Genomic DNA, 18,279 nt, shown 5'->3' on the forward strand with positions numbered 1-18,279 from the left:
TGGTGAATAAAAAGGAGCTGCATCATCACAGAGAAACAATGGGGAGGCCGAGACAGGCTACAAGACAGAGAAAGAGACAGAGGACGAGAAAATATAAATATACTAGAAGAGAAGGTGATCGACGTCAGAAAGATGGCTGAAATAGAGAGAGGAAGAGGTCAAAGAAACTGAGATAGCACAGAGATGGACAATGCAGATGTGGACAGAGATAACGCAGGACAAGAAAAACAAAAAGCAATTCAGTATCTGAATCCTTTTAAATCCATTATCTGTACTGGCTTATCCTATCCCACGTCCTCGAGAGGTGGATTACAAGGATGGACAGGTCACTGTTCCTGCTGACATTTATAGACTACAGCCACCTACAGGTGATTCAGAGTCACTAATTAACCTTCACGTCTTTGGATCCAGACACAGTGAAATCGAGCAAACTCCAAACAGCGCTACCCACTGCACCTCCTTCTGAAAGCCTTTATCAAAACTCATTGGGTTCAACATTTGTAACCAGCAACTGTTTTTAAGAACCTAAACCCAAAGATTCAGTTGAGATCTGTAGTTCTTCTATTGGTTGAAAAGACAGTAGCACCACAGTTTAAAGTACCAGCCTAATCACAACCTGCTCAGTCCAACCTAAAAATGAAACGTGCAGCGAAAGATCTGAAATCCTGACTAACTGTATCTGACACACTGAGATAACAGGTGTAGCCTACTGACTTTGGCAGACTTTATATTTAACAAGCTACCTGCTCTAGATACCAGAGTTTCTGATTCAGAACTATTAAAACGATCAGGTTCAATTATTAATTTGATATGGATGAAAATTTAATTTGAAGATTCCAGCAAGTGAAACTGACATGATGCAATCATCGGGATTATTTCTCTAGATAAGACTCACAGCTCCTTTTGTCTTGTTGAATTTATCTTGTGAGAACACGATAAAGAAAAAGTGTCTTTAGGGACGTTGGGAGCTCCGTGGAGTTGTTTTACAGGAGTGGTATTTCTTTCTTTTACAAACTATCTTTGGACAAATAGAGACACCAGTGTGCACGTTATCCAGTCATTTCAACCAATCAATGCCTGCTAAAAATTAAAAACCCAATCTGGATGTTTCGTACATTTCTGTTTGCTTACAGAAAGGATAACTGGGTTCGATAAGAGAGTCATTATCCCCTGAGCTCAGCAAATCCAGGTCCTTTGCTGGATCCAAAGTGTAACCAGCTACCAAAGCCACTCGCTTGTTTTCATTTCTTTTTGATTTTACACCTTTCTCCACGAAAAGGGAGCAGAGTAGTTTGACTTTGTCAGCATCAGGGAATTTGAAAGGTGCTGAGCTGGAGGTTAAGACATAGTGCCAGTCCAAATCAAGGCTGAAAGAAAGAGGAGGGCGAGTTAGCAATATAGACAGAAATGGAAAGGGAGAGAGAGAATGAGACAGAGAGCAAAATGATTACACTGAGCCGCAGCCAGAACAAAGCCTGTAATAAAAGTAACAGCATTCTGGAGCAGTAATAAATACATCCGCTGTGTGAACACCATCTTTCTCTTTCTCTCTCAGTCCTTGGCCGCTGAAGTGTTCCTCTGATTGGTCATACAGGCTTAACAGCAGTGAGCTCTAGAGGCCTGCTGACAGGCTGGCAGCCACAGCCGACATTAAATTGGGTTTGCAGGGGACGGGCCTGTGAGCTCCCCTCACACAGAGACAAACAGGGAAGTTCACACCACTGCATAGGGGTGCTGTAGAGACTTATGCTAAAGTATAACGAAAGCTGCACTGCTACATGTCATATACGCTGGTTTTAACAAGCGGCCACAGACACACACACAGACTGTAGCAGAGGTGCTAGTGGTCAGTGGTTTTCCTCGATGGCCACTTAGTGGGTTTCCCAATGTTTTAAACTCCTGCTGAAGGCAGAGTGAGTGGCCTCGGCTTCATGGCGGCTGCCAGGTCACTGTTAATCACACATGACCATACACACACACACACACACACACACACACACACACACACACAGCAAATGGAGCCAAAGCGCCTTCAGCAGAAATGTAACTATCACCAACAGGACAATCGCACCTCCTGTAATAAAACGTAATGTTTATGTAAGCAGATGTGCAGCAGTGTGAGGTTTTGCTGCAGGAATAGAGCTGCTACAAAAAGGCTGATTTGTTCCATTTCATCCTACTCAACATTATCCTCATCATTTATTCAGCGTTTCCTCCTTTGCCTGCTTCTTGTGGTTATTTATATTTCCATACTCCTTCTTCTCCTGCTCTTTCTCATGCGTTTTGCTTTTTCTACTCATCACAAGTTGCAAAAACAGTAAAAAAAAATCTTTCACTTGAAACGTGCATGCAACAACACTTCTCTCTGTCTGACGCTTTCAGTTTTGACAAATGAAAACCAATCCAGAACAGAAAAGTAGTGCGCCTTTGCTTTTAAAGTTGGATTTGTGCTACTGTTCCGAGTGATACCAGTAGTTTCATCCTCTAGTTGGCAGCGTGGACTTCCTTTCTTTCTTCAGTGAAAGGGAGAAGAAAGTCCTGTTGGATGCAACATCGCGGTTAAGCTAGAACGCTGCTGCAGCCAAAATAAATCACTTCAATAACAGAGTAAGATAGAGAGATAGGGGCTAGATGGAGGACAGAGTGGTGCTGTTAGCCAGAGGTGCCAATTGGCCTGGTCAAATATAATTACCACAAATAGAGGACAAACACACACACAGGCATATGCATACACACGCACACACACACACACACACACACACACACACACACACACACACACACACACACACACACCGGTACACAAGCTGCAGCATTTGTCTGCGAGCTATCACTAAAAGGCTACAAATCACTGGCTGCTGAAAAGGTTTAGCAGTGTAACAGAAAAAGCACTTCAGTTGAAGTAAATGATGATGTAAATGTTATTCTACCCTCAGGGTTGCAAAGCTTACCAGAGTTGCCAATATGGATCAATAACAAAGGAAAACTAAATGTTAAAAGCACTCAAACGTAATTGACTTTTCATACTGCAACAACTGTACAGGCATTCACGGCAACATATGTTTTTTTTTTTTCGACCTAAGCTAAACCGTCAGAGTCAGCATTTTAATTTCCATGTTTAAACAACTGCAAACATGCAGAAGTACATACATGAAGCATTTGTGTATTACAACTACTGCACATCCATTATCCTATTACAGCTGGATATTTTAAAACAAAGTTCTGGCTTTTCCATAAATCATGTCCCACCTTCCCCGTGTTGCCATGACGCCAACCACAGCAGTGTACTGTACATACCGCCATTCTTCACAGCGTGTGTGTGCGTGCGCCTGTGTGTTTGTGTGACGGCTGAAAAAGCAGCATGTGTGGCTGTAGACGAGAGCTACAAAACCCACCTGAGCGTATTCAGCTGTTATCAGTGTGTGAATGGACGCACAGCTTTATTTGAATGTGACGACCACACACAACGAAGGGGAGATGAACAGAGAAAGGCTCATTCAGGCAGCGGCACAATGACGGGGAGTGTGTTCAGACAAACACAAGGACAGCAGGTGGGTCTTTTTCACCTAGTCTGAACAGTGAACACCCAGAGAGACAGGCAGACACAGACGGTACAAAAGAAAAAAAAAAGAAAAAGAAAAAGCAGAACTTGGTGGTAATGATAATGCAGTACCCAAGCAGCAACTTACTGTAATCACAGTTGCCTGATGCATTACCCAGTCCCTTGGGGATCTTTTCAGTGATTATTTTGGCCAAAAATTAATGCATTTCCAGCTGCTTTGCGAGAAATCGCGTTTAAATTAGAGAGATTGTTCACATTTGAGTGTAATATTTATATTTGCAGACATGGTGGCTGTGGTACTCCATTCCCCCCGTGTTTGCAAGCTCTGAATCACCAAGTCTGTAATCTGGTTCCGCTCAGAGCTAGCAATACTGATCCCAATGGGACCAGGTTTAGGAGCTGCGTAATGGTGAGCCCGATTAATTTCTGGAGGGGATTGAAGAAGCTGTTTTCTAAATGTCTCAACAAGCATCTTGTGTGAACCCCTTCAGCAGATTCCAGCTGGCCAATAATCCACAAAGTTTGCCTCCTGCTGTTTTCCTCAGGATGAGCAGCTTTAGATTTCATGCACAGGTAGGAACAAATTCATTCCAGCTTTCCAACACCCTCAGTTCCAAGTCCACTGTTGTCCATGTGCTGGTGCTGAATCTAGTTTAGCTTCTCGAGCCGTAAAAGATGAGTTTAACTCAGCAGCAAGAGCCAACCTGTGCCACATAAGCAGTTAAAGTAGTTGCAGCAATAATTTTTCACTGTTGACAATACACTCAAGAAATAAAAATCCTGATATTACACTAGTGTATCAGTGTTACACAGACAGAGTTGGTTAAATAGCTAAATGAAAAAAGTGTTGGAACACAAGCGTCAGCGAAGTTTGGAAACTGAAACCCCTTTTCAAACTTCGTTGCAAATATTCTGATAATAGAAGTCGGCTTCTATTATGAGAATATTTGCATGTTGCTGCTTGTTAGGAGTCCACACAACAGTTAAACCCTCGCAGTTTGTGAGGATTTCCTGCTTTTCTGTTTTAATCAGTGTAAATGAAGTATGTTGAGGGTGTTGGACTGTCGGACAAAACAAGCTATTTTTTTTTCACACGTCGCCTGAGGTTTTGTAAAACTGCAATGGGGATATTTCACTAATCAACAGATTAACTTTTAATGAAAAATATTAGATGCAGTCATATTCACATGCATTAATTAACTACCTGGCCTCCTTTTTTCCCCCCTTTAATCTCCTGACTCAACGTCATGCATCTGCCCTTTTCGACTTGCTTCCAGACAAGTCCCTCCAGACAAGCTCAGGTGTCACACAGGCAGACAGGTTGACATCTGTCGTATTCTGCAGCTCAGTTTGCCTTCGGCTGCAGAGCGTTTCAAAGATTGTAAGAGTGAGCAAGCCGCAGAGGTGAGCAGAATATCGCAAACTGAATTAAGGACGTCCCATTCCCCCACCCCCCTCCTCTCACTCTTATCGTCTCACCCCACTGTGTCTTAAATAGGACTCTGGCTGCTCACTCTGCTCTTCTCCCTGTATGTGTTTCTCTTGGCTTTTCTCTCTCTTCCTGTTCCTCTCTCTCTCTCATCTCGCATATTTCACCCACATCTTATTAAATGCAATGGCTTCCCTACTTGATGTGTGTATATATATATATATGTGTGTGTGTGTGTGTGTTTGTGTGTGTGTGTGTGTGTGTATGTGTATGTGTATGTGTATGTGTGTGTCTTCCTCCCATGTGTCTAGGAGTTTGGATTTAGTAGAAATAGCGAGCTGACTCATCAGGCAGCGCGCATATGAGAACTCGTCCAAGCACCAACCCACACACAAATCACACCAAGTAGACTGACCTCCACACACGCACACGCACACGAACACACACACACACACACACACACACATAAACACACACAAACACGCACAGAGCGAAAAAAGCATCAAGCCATTTGTATGCTAAAATGAGGTTGACTTTGAAGAACTGAGGTGGCCGGCTGAGGATCCTGATTGAGAGCGCTGATGAGATACAGAAGGTTGGACAAACAGCCAGCGAGCCTTTCTCCCCTCACTCACCCTTGAGACGGGAGATTTTCACATGAATAACACTGAAGCTGGAGAAGGCAGAGCAAAAAAAAAAAGGGCCCCCTCTCTCTTTCTCTCTCTGTTGCTCTCTCACACAAATGTACCTTCACAGAAACTTCTCTGGCAGTGTACAATGTAGCTTCACACACACCTTTTGTTCATCCTCTGATTCAGACATAAACAAAAGCCAGAGCAGTGCTTTTTTTCCCTCTGTATTATGCAGAACTTCATTACTGGAAAAAACCCAGCACAACAAATTAATTTCCTCTAGCGAGCAGATGCCGCCCCAGTCATTTGTCTGCTTCCATAAGGACTTTAATGATTATAGGCGAGGTCTTCCAGACATTAATCCTAGTTGGGGACAGATAATTACCCTCAGTGGAGGACCAACCAGGTTAAGATGAATCCACTGGCAAAACATATGAAACGAACAGTAAGATATACGTTGTGTAGAGTTGTGCTCAGGAAGTGAGGCCCTGTGGTCGAGTAGGAAGAAGGAATCGAACTGATGGAAACCTGAACTGAGCCAAAGGGTTCCTGCCCTCTCCTCCAGCCACACAGACCCCACACCCTCCCTGCCTCCACAGCTGCTTCCCTCTCACGCCTCCCCAATGATTAATACCGGCGGCTTACATTGTCCCTATCCCATTACCCCAATCCCCTTCATGGACTTTGACACAGTATCTCTCTGGACCTGCTGCAGTTTGCCTATCGCCCTCAGGTTGGAGTCGATGACCCCATTATCTGCCTGTTTCTACAAGCCCTTTCTCACCTGGACAAAGCAGGCACCGCTGTGAGAATCGTGTTCTCTCACTTCCCTAGTTCCTCTAACACAACCCAGCCCGTCCTGCGGAGAGAGAGGCTGGACCAAGACTATGTTAGATGCTATTTCCGGGGTAGTGGAGGGATAGAGATACCTCGCAGACCATCTCCACAACAGACTGGACTGGAAATGCAAGCTTCCTATAACCGGAGGCTGTCTACAGGAACGGAGAAAGCAGACTCTACTTCTTGTGGAAGTTTATGGCTTTTAATGTGTGCAGCAAGATGTTGCAGATCTTTTACTAGTCTCTTGTGGCAAGTGCAATATTTTTTGCTGCTGTCTGCTCGGGCAGCAGCATGAGAGCCAGAGACACACACCAACAAACTGAACAAACAGGAAGGCTGGCTCTGTGCTGGGGACTTGTGGCGTCGGTTGTGGAGAGACGGATGCTGCACAAACTGCTGCTGTCATGGAGAACATCTCACATCCCCATCCACCACCTGCTGGTCAAACAGCAAAGCACTTTCCAGCGAGAGACTTCTTTGGCTCCGCTGTGACAAGGAACGCTACAGGAAGTCATTCCTGCCAACTGCTGTCACTCTGTATAATGATTCTCCTCTGTGTCTCAGGAGGAGGGGTTCTCCTGACAGAATACTTTTTCCTTGTAATAGGACAGACTGCTCACCTAGACTTTTGGTATGTATATATCAGATTAATCTGATCTGTCAAGGTTTGCTCTATATATATCCACCCAACCTGCAGGTATGTGCAGTGTATAATAGTATATTATATTACCATCATTGTACCGTGTATATTCAGCACACAGTAAAACTATGGGTCTATTTTTTTTCTAGTATTCATGTTTATTTTTTTATCTCTAACTTTATTTAGTCTATTTAGTTACTGCTTAGAATTTAGGCTTTAATTGCATTGTTTGTTACCTACTTCATTGTTTTTGTGATTTGTGTGAAGTGGCTGCTGCAACACTGTAATTTCCCTTTAGGATTAATAACACCATCCATCCATCCGTCCATCCATCCATCCATCTGGCACCGTACATCAGCAGTGTGTTAACTGCAGCCCTCTGCTGTAGGAGCATCAGCTCTTGTAAAATTGTTCACAGCCATGAGCTAAGTGTTGGTGCAGTAAGGAAGAACTCTCGGGCCATCTTCGATTCAAAGGTACCCTGTGGAGTTTTTGACCACTAGCACCATGGAGCCATGTTCTAATGACTGTAGTCGTGGTAACTCATAACATCCTCCTCTGTGTAAGTACCCAGGGACATCTGCATGTGTGTTAACAGAAACATAATCCGAACTTTAGACAGATCTTAGTCGTTCTCATTGATGTGACTCTTGTCATCTAAATTTGTGTGGATCATGTTTCAAAAGAAATCTGGTGAAGTCTCCGGTTTTATGTTGTACTTACGTCTCTGTTTTGTAGGTGGAGCACCTCTCCAGTGGGATTTTCAGGACTCTGTTGTTGAGCCCAACGAAGAGCGACCTGTCGCTGTGCAGGATCTGCAGGCTGAGGATTGGTTCTCGTACCCCTGATGGGAGGAGCTCCATCTCCTCCAGGTAACAGCCTTGTAGGTTCTTGTTGGGCGTAGCCAGCGCCTTCAGGATGGTGCCATATTCTGATTGGACAAGGACAAGAAGAGAGAACTTCTATAAAGTTAGGCAAATTAAAATGCATTCTCTGCTTTATCTTATTTTTTGGGCTTCATATTCTAGCTAAGGTACGTTTCTACTAAATATATGTGAGTTGTGTAAATATGCGTCATAGTTTTGTTCTTTTCTTCTGCTCTACTAACCTGTGCTGATATAAATAACATGGTAGAGGGTGTCCATGCCCTGAACAATGTCCACAACCAGGTTGGAGAAGCGAACGTCGTCCTGCATGACCAGCGGATCAACAGACTCCGGCTGGACCACGTCGTTCATCAGGTAAAGTCTCTGGGCGTCCTGCAGGCTGCGCTCTGTCAAACCCTCATTGGGACCCTCATCATCTATAGTACCACACTGGAGGGGAAATGCAACGGGGAGGGGAGAAAATGGAAGGGTTAGATGTCAGAAAAGCGTGTGAAAATGTGGGCAAGTACCTCACACTCCTGTCATTACTAAAGTACTAAATGAATTACCATGTCTGCCAAGATCGTTTCAGTTCTTACTTCTATTCTCAGTAATTGCAACTTTAACAAAACCGCTCAATGATTGTGATGTGACCATAGCAACAACACGGCAATTTAATGAGCCGCTGCAGAAGAATAAATATGAAATGACAGCCTTCAGAAAAGCTTTGTTTGGGTTGCACAGCTAAGCTGTGAATTGCAGCTTCTGCTTCTTTGTGACTTGAAATGAGAGATTGATTTGTTGGTGGATACCATTTTTGGGTGGCGTTTGGAGCCGTAACAGTTATTCTACAAATATAGAAGGTGTCTGATATGTATATTATTAGTGTACCGTCTTTTTCCTGTTGATTTCTCCGTGTGAAAAAAGGCCTGTCCCCTTGTAGATGATTTTTGGAGCCAACAGTGACTGAATTTGAAGCAGCTTTTCCAAAAACTCAAAAAATTTGTGACTCTTTGATTAATTTTGCTCTAAATTGAAAAAAAGCTGTGAAAAAAATGACCATTTAAAGATCTTGTTGAGAACTAATCAAATAATAATGACTATTTAAAAACTTAATTGATTTACTTACTAAATCATTATTAATTTACTATCTGAATTTGATTATTTTTTACGATGAAGTGATTTGTAAAATTGTGGGCTTTTGAAAAAAATGAAAATAAACTAACCTGGAAGTTGTGGATGGGGTTGGGCGTGGGGAGCCAGGTGGAGCGAGGGTTTTCCTGGGAGCGGAAGGGCCCATTGAAGGCCTGGGTAATGGCGCTCAGGTTGAAGGCACACACTGCAGATGCTGCAATACTGTTGCTTTATAGAGAGATGGATGGGGGAGATGAGACAGCAAGGGGAAGATAGCAGAGGCGCAGAAAGGGGAGAAATGATAAGAAGAGAGGGAGAGGAAGTAAAAAATAAAAATTATTATTTCAGCAATAGTATTCATATCAGTTTACATGTTGGCAGTAAATGTGAAACCATATCAGAAATCAACAGCCTCCAGCTGTGTAATGAAGCCATTCTGCAATGTGTTCCATCCTCTTAATGGAAGTCCTATCATTTATACCTGCACTAAACAGGCGTTATGTTACAGGCTTGCTTTGGCTGCAGGGTAAGCTATGGTATCAGCGCTGCACAGTGAATGGGGACAATATTAAGCTGAGGATATAGGAGGCAGTGGCACAGATTATGTACACACACACACACACACACACACACACACATACACACACATACACACACATACACACACACACACACGCCTCACAGGTGTTACATACAAGAGTAAAACCCCCAGCTAAACTGGCAGTGTGAGTAAAGTTATTATCGTGACACTCTTCGGCCATAATGTGCTGCAAGTTAATGAGTTTCTTAACTGCCTGCTACTGCTGAATGTTTTTTCCCCCTCTTCTTATACACCAGGCACTGCACTCAGACTTTTTACTATGCAGTCAACAGCATACTGCCTTGACATGGCTGGTGAGATGCTAATAAACATAAACCATCAGTGAGAAGGTAGTGAGTGATAACATCACAGGCAGACAGCGAGTCAGGAACAAAGAGAGAGAAAGAAACAGCAAAAGCCACAGAGAGGGAATCAGACAGTGAGGCAGAGACAGAAAGAACTTCATGGTGCTTTGTGAGCTGTTTTGGTACCTTGGGTAAAGTATAAATCAGCGAAGGGCTGCTGGATGAAGAAGCTGAGGCAGAAAAGGCTCAGTAAAATGTGGCCCAGAGTTTGGTAAATGGTTTTAGTGAGACCTAAATATGTGGTTGTCAAGCCTTAGGTTGCTTTTGCTTGATTTTCCATTCTCTTTACTTTCATTTCCTTATGACATAGTCACTAATCTTGTAGCTAGGAAAATTATACTGTATACTTATTTAGAGTGACTGCAGTTACCACTGGATTACTTTTGAAACACATGAAAAAGGAAAGCTCTGAGGTTAGAGGGAGCGCCTCTCGCCTCTCGTTTAGATCAGGCTGTTCAAAATGCACGATGATCACATCACACCTGTACTGGCCTCCCTACACCGCCTTCCACTCTATTTCAGGATCCAGTTTCAAATTTTATTATTCGTTTTTAAGAGTCTCAATGGCATGGTGCCACATTTCATGTCCGAGCTCTTACAGCGTCACACTCCAGCCAGAGCACTGAGGTCAACGAACCAATTGCTCTCAGAAATTCCTACATCCAGGCTCAAACACAGAGGCGATAGAGGCTTTTCGGTGGCGGCCCCTAATCTGTGGAACAGCCTAATTTTTTACGTCAGAGCTGCCCGGACCCTTGATGATTTTTAAAACGCTGCTGAAGACACATTTCTTCTCACTGGTTGAACAAGATATCTTGGTTTTTATCATGCAAGCACAATTTATCTCTTGTTTTATTGATTATTTTAGCTCATATTTATTGCTGATTTATGTCAATAGGGATTGTTGATTATATTCATATTTGTATAGTTTGTACAGCACTTTGGTCAACTGAGGTTGTTTTTAAATGTGCTATAGAAATAAACTTTGACTTGACCTCTTTGTGGCCCATGCATGGATGTCCGCTCTAACCTCTAAAGATCCAATTACTAATTAATCGGAGCTTTATCTTTAACACCCATCAAAGAAAAGGAAAGTTGGAGGTTGTACTGACTCTAGCAGCATGTGTACGACCTCTATTCTTTCTGCTTTGACTGAACAAAGGGTGCGAGTGCTGACACAAAATTCATTAATTGGATGCTGAATTTAAGTCTCCTGTGCTTAACAGAAACAAGCTTTAAGAAATAAATTGGAAATTAAGAAAAACCTTGAGATTAATCTTTCTCTGAGAGCAATATCCTCAAAGATGTTTCTAAGCGTGCTTGAGAAATGTTCATTTTTGTTTTGAACAGCACTTTCTCACAGATCCAGTTCAGGATTATGAGGAACCTAATGTGTTCTGTCATTACCGTATAGTGGCAAAGGGCTGTGCAGCACCAAATTAGCTCTGGCTAAACAATGGGTGAAGCCAAACAGGTGGCTCATATTGAGGAGGAGAACAGCCTCCAGACTTTTCCCCTCTCTCTCTCTCTCTCTCTCTCTCTCTCTCTGTATCAATGTCAATGGCTCCGGTGGAGACGAGAATGACAGGGAGGCAGAGACAGTGTGTGAAGCAGAGCGATGCTGTGGTAAGTCGGCGATAACCAAACTCCGACTGGAGGAAAACCACAGGCAAATGAGCTGCAATAACTGAGCGGCTGCCGCAACAGTTTTCTCGCCCTCACACACAAACACACACACGGTCTGACATAATAGTAAGTTAAACTGTGGGTTTGTGGTTGTACTCCAGCTACAGCTTACACCGAAACCAAACTGTGCCACAGAAAGCCTGACGGTGTCCAGATTATTTGAGATGTCTGCTTCGGGAGCGGGTTGCTGCACATAATGGCAAGAGAACAGAGTGAAAGGGAGCACTGAAAGGAATACAGTCAATTGCACTAATGGATGCAACCCATATGTTTTGAGTCTGCTTTAAAGCCCGCGAAAGTGATGGAAAGCTGTTTGACATCTGCTATGCTGTTTGCTGTTGCTGCTCAGCTGCTCTCTGAGGCCCAGCGCCATGATGATCACTTTCATTATGAGTGAAGCTACTTCTTCAAGTGATTCATCTCGTCCTAAAAGCCTGATCCTGTCACTGGCTGTCCTCTCAGATACGTCTCCATTTGCCGTCTTGTTTTACAGAACCAGTCCCCGTCCACCTCTCTGTCGTTCTCTCCTTTTCCCTCTCTGTGCTGTGAACTAATTTGTTCAGACCTTTTTTTTTTCTTTTTTTTTTTATCAAATCTTCATATCCCATGTTGCTTTGCATCTCTCAGTGCATGCGCTCGCCGTGCACCCTGCATGTCGCCGTGAGGGAGGGAATGACAGAGAAAAAGGAATCAGCAGGAACCTCAGGAGGAGGCACTGTCTCTATTCTGTTTCTTGTTTCTCACTCTTTCATTCTCTCTGATAGATTCCCTGTTTCTTCCTTTCTTACCGCAGAGATCAATGTGTACAGAGGTGCACCGACAATATCTTCTCCAAACAGCCTGCAGTGAAAAGTAACCAAGTACATTCACATAGGTACTGTAATTAATCTTATTCAAGCTTTTTAAGGTATTTTAAGGTACGTGTTCTACAATTAAAGGGGATATCTGTAAATATTTTCTCTGCCGCCAAATGTGGTTCCTTGCTGGGAGTGAGTGGTGACAATCATGCAGAAGAAGAAGAAGAAGGGTAAAAGAAGAAATAGTTCCTTTAAGTATTTACTTTATTTCTATTGAACTAAATTTCTTTCCTTTTCTTAAACTACAAGTATCAGACAACTCTAGTTACTGTTAAATTACAAGTAAGATTTTATGTATTAAATATATTACATTTTATACATTAGTCCAATGTTTCTCAAAGTGGGGTCCTGGGACCACAGGGGTCCTTTAGGAGGTTCCTGGGGGTCCCCAGCAAAAAAGGGGAATGATTCATTTTCACTATAGTTCCATCCATAAGTAATGCAATGACAGAATATATGACTATTTAGGTCATGGGCTTCAAAAACTTTCTAGGGGTCCGTGATGTGAATAAGTTTGAGAACCACTGCATTAGACCACCCAGTTGCATATAAGCCATTAAAATGATCTCCACCTCGAGGTCCTACATTAAAATGAGTATCAGTAATAATATTCCATATTCCTGCAATGTGTCTTTTTATATATGTCCTCTGAAAAGGACAGTATAAGTATATTTTGCTGCTAATGCACGACTGTACTGCGCGGTGTTATTAGTTTTCCCTAAAGAATAAGCTTCGTGATATTCAATATCTTTCTTATTGTCAGCAAATCATCGGAAAGAAGCCAAACCAGCGATGAATTGATCCTACAAACAAGTACTGTGTGTACGTGTATCCACAACCCGATATGTCTTATTCCTCTGAGCCACAGAGCTCCGAAAACGATTAAAGACACATCAACAAGCGAAACCGTTGCACTGGGATGTTCCCTCATTACCATGAACACACACCGTAGTTTATTTTGAGTCATACCCACATACATTGTCCTGCTGCCAGAAATACTCATTAGAGCAGCACATTCACTCCTGTTTGAGTAAGATTTAAAATGTGCAGCGTCCAGCTGTTTCAGGAAATTAAAAAGGAAACACTGTATTTGACCCGTTATTAAAGATTTATGTCTTCAGTAGGAATCAATGGGTTCGGGTTTCAGTGTCACAGACAGGTTAAGTATCGAGACACGGACTAACACATTGTTGGTTTAGGTGTTTTCACAGGATTTGTCGACGATAAGAAGACGGAGAATAACACCAGCCTTATCCTTCAAGTAGAGGAACTGAAGACTCGTTTCACCTCTGTCAGATGACACCCAGGTTACACCGCTGCAGACGTCAGGGCTGTTTTACACATAAATGAGTTGGATATGTAGCTCAGTTCAGCGCCAAAAAAAAAAAAAGAAAAAAAAAGAGGTGTTAGAAAGGCAATGAACTCCTCGCTCAGCCTGGCTGTTTGGCTCCCTGCAAGCCACATTCAGTGCGGATCAGTACACCAGTGGGTCTGTGTGGTAAACACAAGGGGCTGATAAGCATCTCACTTGATAACCTAATCTTGGAGCTGGATGCTGGTGTAGCTGCTGCTGCTGCACTTTTACACCAGATCTCAGACGTTTCCTATGATTTTTCTGGAGCTTTTTTATTGTTATTATATGATTATGTTTATATCTAATACACATACATTTATCCATCATTTCTTTCTTTTCTTATTTTACTAAATTTCATTCATCTGGCTGTATTTTCAATGTGCTGTATAAATAAACCAGTTTGACATTTGCATGTAGACATTTACATACACAGTGTATGATTGCATCACTGCAGAGAGAGCACAGTGGAGTCCAGGTGAAACCCCAGGTTCTAGGCTAATGCACCTAACCTCATTTTTATGTGGAAAAAAAACAAGGAACAGCTAAAACCACATTAAGGCCAATGTTTCAACTTCAGTGAATACCTGCACCGCAGCAGAAAAGGAAAAAGGCCCACTCAGCAGAGCTACATGGCTGCAGGGACCAGAAATTGAACTGAGGCTGCCAGGATTATCTATACATATTTTTATAATGCACAACAATACGCCAGCAAAAGCAACAGCTTTGGCCCAAAACAGTCACATTCAGAGGCAGCCTGAGTCAGCAACACCTACACGAAACAATAAAGCAACACCACAGGTTCAATAGGTTGCACAAAACCCCCCAGTGTTAGATTTGAGCGATCATGAGGAAGTGCACAGTTCACCTCACAGGCTATAATGGCATTGTTAACCATTTCAGAAAGAAATGTTGATCCCTGTTGTATTTTTTTTATTTTTCATTTTTTTTGAGTCTGAGCTTGCCTTGACCTTTTTTCACAGCATTTCCAATCAAATGCAAATAGGCCTGAAGTGAGGGAAAGCAAAGAAAATGCAACTAGAGGTTTCAACTTAAAGAATATCTGCGAGAGGAATGATAAAACCACTGGTCCACAAGCAGCAGATTCTGTCAAACTGTATTCAGATCAGGCTCAGTCTTCCACTGGGGGCCTGCAGTTCATTTCAAGGTAGATTTGATGCCAGTGAGTTGATACGACAAGTAGAGTAAAATCAGAAATACTGTACAGTTATGCGACCTGCTTCACTTGGCTGCCCGGCTTATCATTTATCACCCACATCAAATCTGATCTCACTCGGAGTCAGTCACATACTTCCCATGGATAAGGAAGGATTTTAGGATTCCTAGGACAAGTTCTGTGCATGTCAGGTTTCACACGTGTTGCGTCCCAGTGATTTTGAAATGCATAAAAAAGTTTAACAATATAGAGAGACCATTCAGCGCCTTATAAGGGCTTAAGGTGTGAGGAGGCGGGACAGTGAACATGGGTTGAACTTTTCTCTTTTTTTCAATTTTAACACAACTATTGCAACACTATAGACTGCCTGGAAATGTACTACATATTTAAATGATGTGGTCAAAGAACACATAGTAAAAACCAGTTCTTTTCTGGCATTGTCTGGCCCGCCTGTACAGCTGTGTTGAGCTCATACACACATAGAAAAAAGGACTTTCACATTCTTAATCCTGCATAGAAGCTTATGTAGACAGCAATTCAGACATCTGGAACAAGTCTAATCATTCATTTCTTTTTTGTTTGACTTGTTTAAAAGATCCAAGAGCCCAAGCTGACATTTTCACACTGCCTCTTTTGTCCATCCAAAAGTCCAAAATGCCAAAGACAATCAATTTACACTGACAAAAAACTGAGAAAAGCAGCGAACGCAGATGCAACCAGCACGTTTGGTCGATTCGCCTCCTAAATGACATGAAGATAAATCACTCATCATAATTGTGAACAGCAGAATCATTTTATATCATTCTTCTAATGAATTAATGGGCCATTTGTTTCAACACTCCTTATCCCGCCCCCAACCTTTCAGATATGAGACTCTTTGAGAACTAGTGAAGAGGAGGGGGTGGGTGGGGTGGGGGGGGTCAGTGAAGTCACCCAGAAATAGATAAGGAGGCTCATAATTAGTTAGTAATGGCAGGTTAGACACCTCAGCAGGAGAAGCTCTCTGCTATGCTGCTCTGAGCACATGACAGACGGACCCTGCCAATAAGGGCCCAGAGTTAATTAAAAGACCTGGCCGTGCTCTGAGGTCTTAAGTGTCCTCATTCTGATGGAATGCTAAAACCCTCCACTACATAACGGCTCGACAGGCTCTGTTGGCTGCTGCACGTCTCAGCAGAGTCATTCCCTTCTCTCTCCATGTCTCCTCCTCTCATCTGAAGGACGCCTGGAATTTCTGATTGTATTTTTTTTTTTTTGACCCATATTGCACATCGAAATCAGTTTACCATTTATGACATGTAGTACTCAGCAAGTAAAAAATCGTTGTATAATATTTTCTGTGGCCCTGAAGAAGCTCCCTAAAGCCTGAAAAAAAATAAACCCAGTGATTTCATGAGGGTTATTTGGGCTTCCACTCGGAAATGAGAAATTTTTAAACAGAAAAATCTTGCATCAGAGTTTGGACTTTCAAAAGCATGAGTGTTAATGAGGCAGAAGCGGGTCTGAAGTACGCTGTCAACAAATATTCTAAATTCCATTATATAATGAAATTGTAAAAAAAAAAAAAAAAAAACAGAAAGCAGACATTCAATTGTGAAAAATAGTCGATTGCTGAGAAAAAAAAGGAGCACTGCTGAGTCACACAAAGTCACTTCCATTGATTGAAAATGAAATGTAGGTCAAGCCCGAATGAACAAATAATTCAACAACTACATGTGTGGAAACGCAGCAACTCGGCCGCGGAGAGAATGATTTGCGCTCCGAGCAACTTTGGATTTTGGTCAGTAAACTGCAAAATTGTGGAACCTAAGGCTAAAGCGAGTTATGTAAGCTACAGTTAGCTCACCACTACCTGGGGGCACATCTCCAAAACATGCACCCTAATGACTCCTATGTAACTCATGTTTATAGGGGCTTATTCTGTAGTTATGTCTTTTGTTGTCTTGGTTTCCTCTCTTATGGACATGATGCTCAGAAACAGATATTTGAATGGTCTGAACATAAGCTCCTATTTTAATCGGTGGAGCTGTCTACGCAGGCTGCACAATGACTGGTGTTTCACTCCACTGGAAGCCTCTATTTACACTTGAAGTGTATTTTCTTCCTTTTCCACACGTAACCACAGTGATTTTGTATTGAGCCCTGAAATGCGGATTACCTGCACTAAATACTGCGCCTGAATGCATCATGTGTAGACATGGGCAGAGGACCAAAGCTCCTACTGCTGTGGCTGGTTTTGCCACTGGGGCTGTGTAGACATCGTATAATAATAACTAAGAGATGCTATTGATTCGCGTTATGGGAAGTGTAGGCGCCAGGATTTTTGGATCTTACAAGGAGCTAAAAGTCAAGTTTTCTCAGCTTCTGTTACATTTTTGACACATTTAAAAAAGTGAAGTGCAATACTAAATCTCTGGAGTACCTCCAAAATCATTTCAGAGCACGAGATGACGTCTTCAGGATGCTTTGGGGTCGGGTTTTGTCAGATCAGACACAAAATCTTTCATTTACAATTACACAGAACCAAAAGCAGCAGATACCCTCATCTGAGAAAATGATTAAATGATCAATTATATTATAAAAATTGTAGTTTCCTTCCTGTGAGTTAAGGGTTGAAAACACTTCAACAATCTGAAGACAATCAGTGTGTAAAACTCAAGACCTCAGTCATTTACAGAACATCAAAGACAGTCACAGAGGAGGGAGGTCACTCCACAGTATTGAGACCTGGCCCACATCGTGTGCAGACAGAGGGGATAAGCACTCTGTTCCAACTCTTCCTGTTTTGTTTTACAGCCCCAAACTCCTGGGAGCAGCTGTGATCCTGTTCAATTTAGGCCAGACAGACAGAGGCAGTGTTTGTGGTGATTACATTAACATATCCAACCCCCGACGAGGGAGGCGGTTTTGGAGGCAGGATCAACGAGTCGCTTCAGAAAGGAAGGGCAAGGCAGGAGGAGACAAAAGGACAATGAACAAAAGCTTGGAGCTCACTGATTTTTCTCATTACGTCTACTAATTTCCTTCTACTCTCCATCTCTCTCTCTCTGTCTTTATTCCTCTGGTTTTCTTTCTTTTCTTTTTGTCTCTCTACCGTTTCCCGCCCTCTTTATCTGTCACGGAAGACGACTGCAGGCTGACGGGAGTGCAGCCATGTGGT

The 18,279-nt window shown here is 42.6% G+C and overlaps 1 protein-coding gene across 1 annotated transcript in view; it reads right to left on the reverse strand.

The window, feature by feature from the left end:
• sema5b (semaphorin 5B) overlaps positions 1–18,279 on the reverse strand; it is a 139,177-nt gene that overhangs the window by 26,257 nt on the left and 94,641 nt on the right. Inside the window, exons 9-11 of the mRNA XM_022740840.1 lie at positions 9,196–9,331; positions 8,212–8,419; positions 7,827–8,034 (exon numbers count right to left, since the gene is read on the reverse strand). Of these exons, the coding sequence (XP_022596561.1) occupies positions 7,827–8,034; positions 8,212–8,419; positions 9,196–9,331 (552 nt within the window). The remainder of the gene's footprint in view (positions 1–7,826; positions 8,035–8,211; positions 8,420–9,195; positions 9,332–18,279) is intronic.

Source organism: Seriola dumerili, unplaced genomic scaffold, assembly GCF_002260705.1.
Source record: "Seriola dumerili isolate Sdu_G_001 unplaced genomic scaffold, Sdu_1.0 BDQW01000052.1, whole genome shotgun sequence".
Classification (NCBI taxonomy): Eukaryota; Metazoa; Chordata; class Actinopteri; order Carangiformes; family Carangidae; genus Seriola; species Seriola dumerili.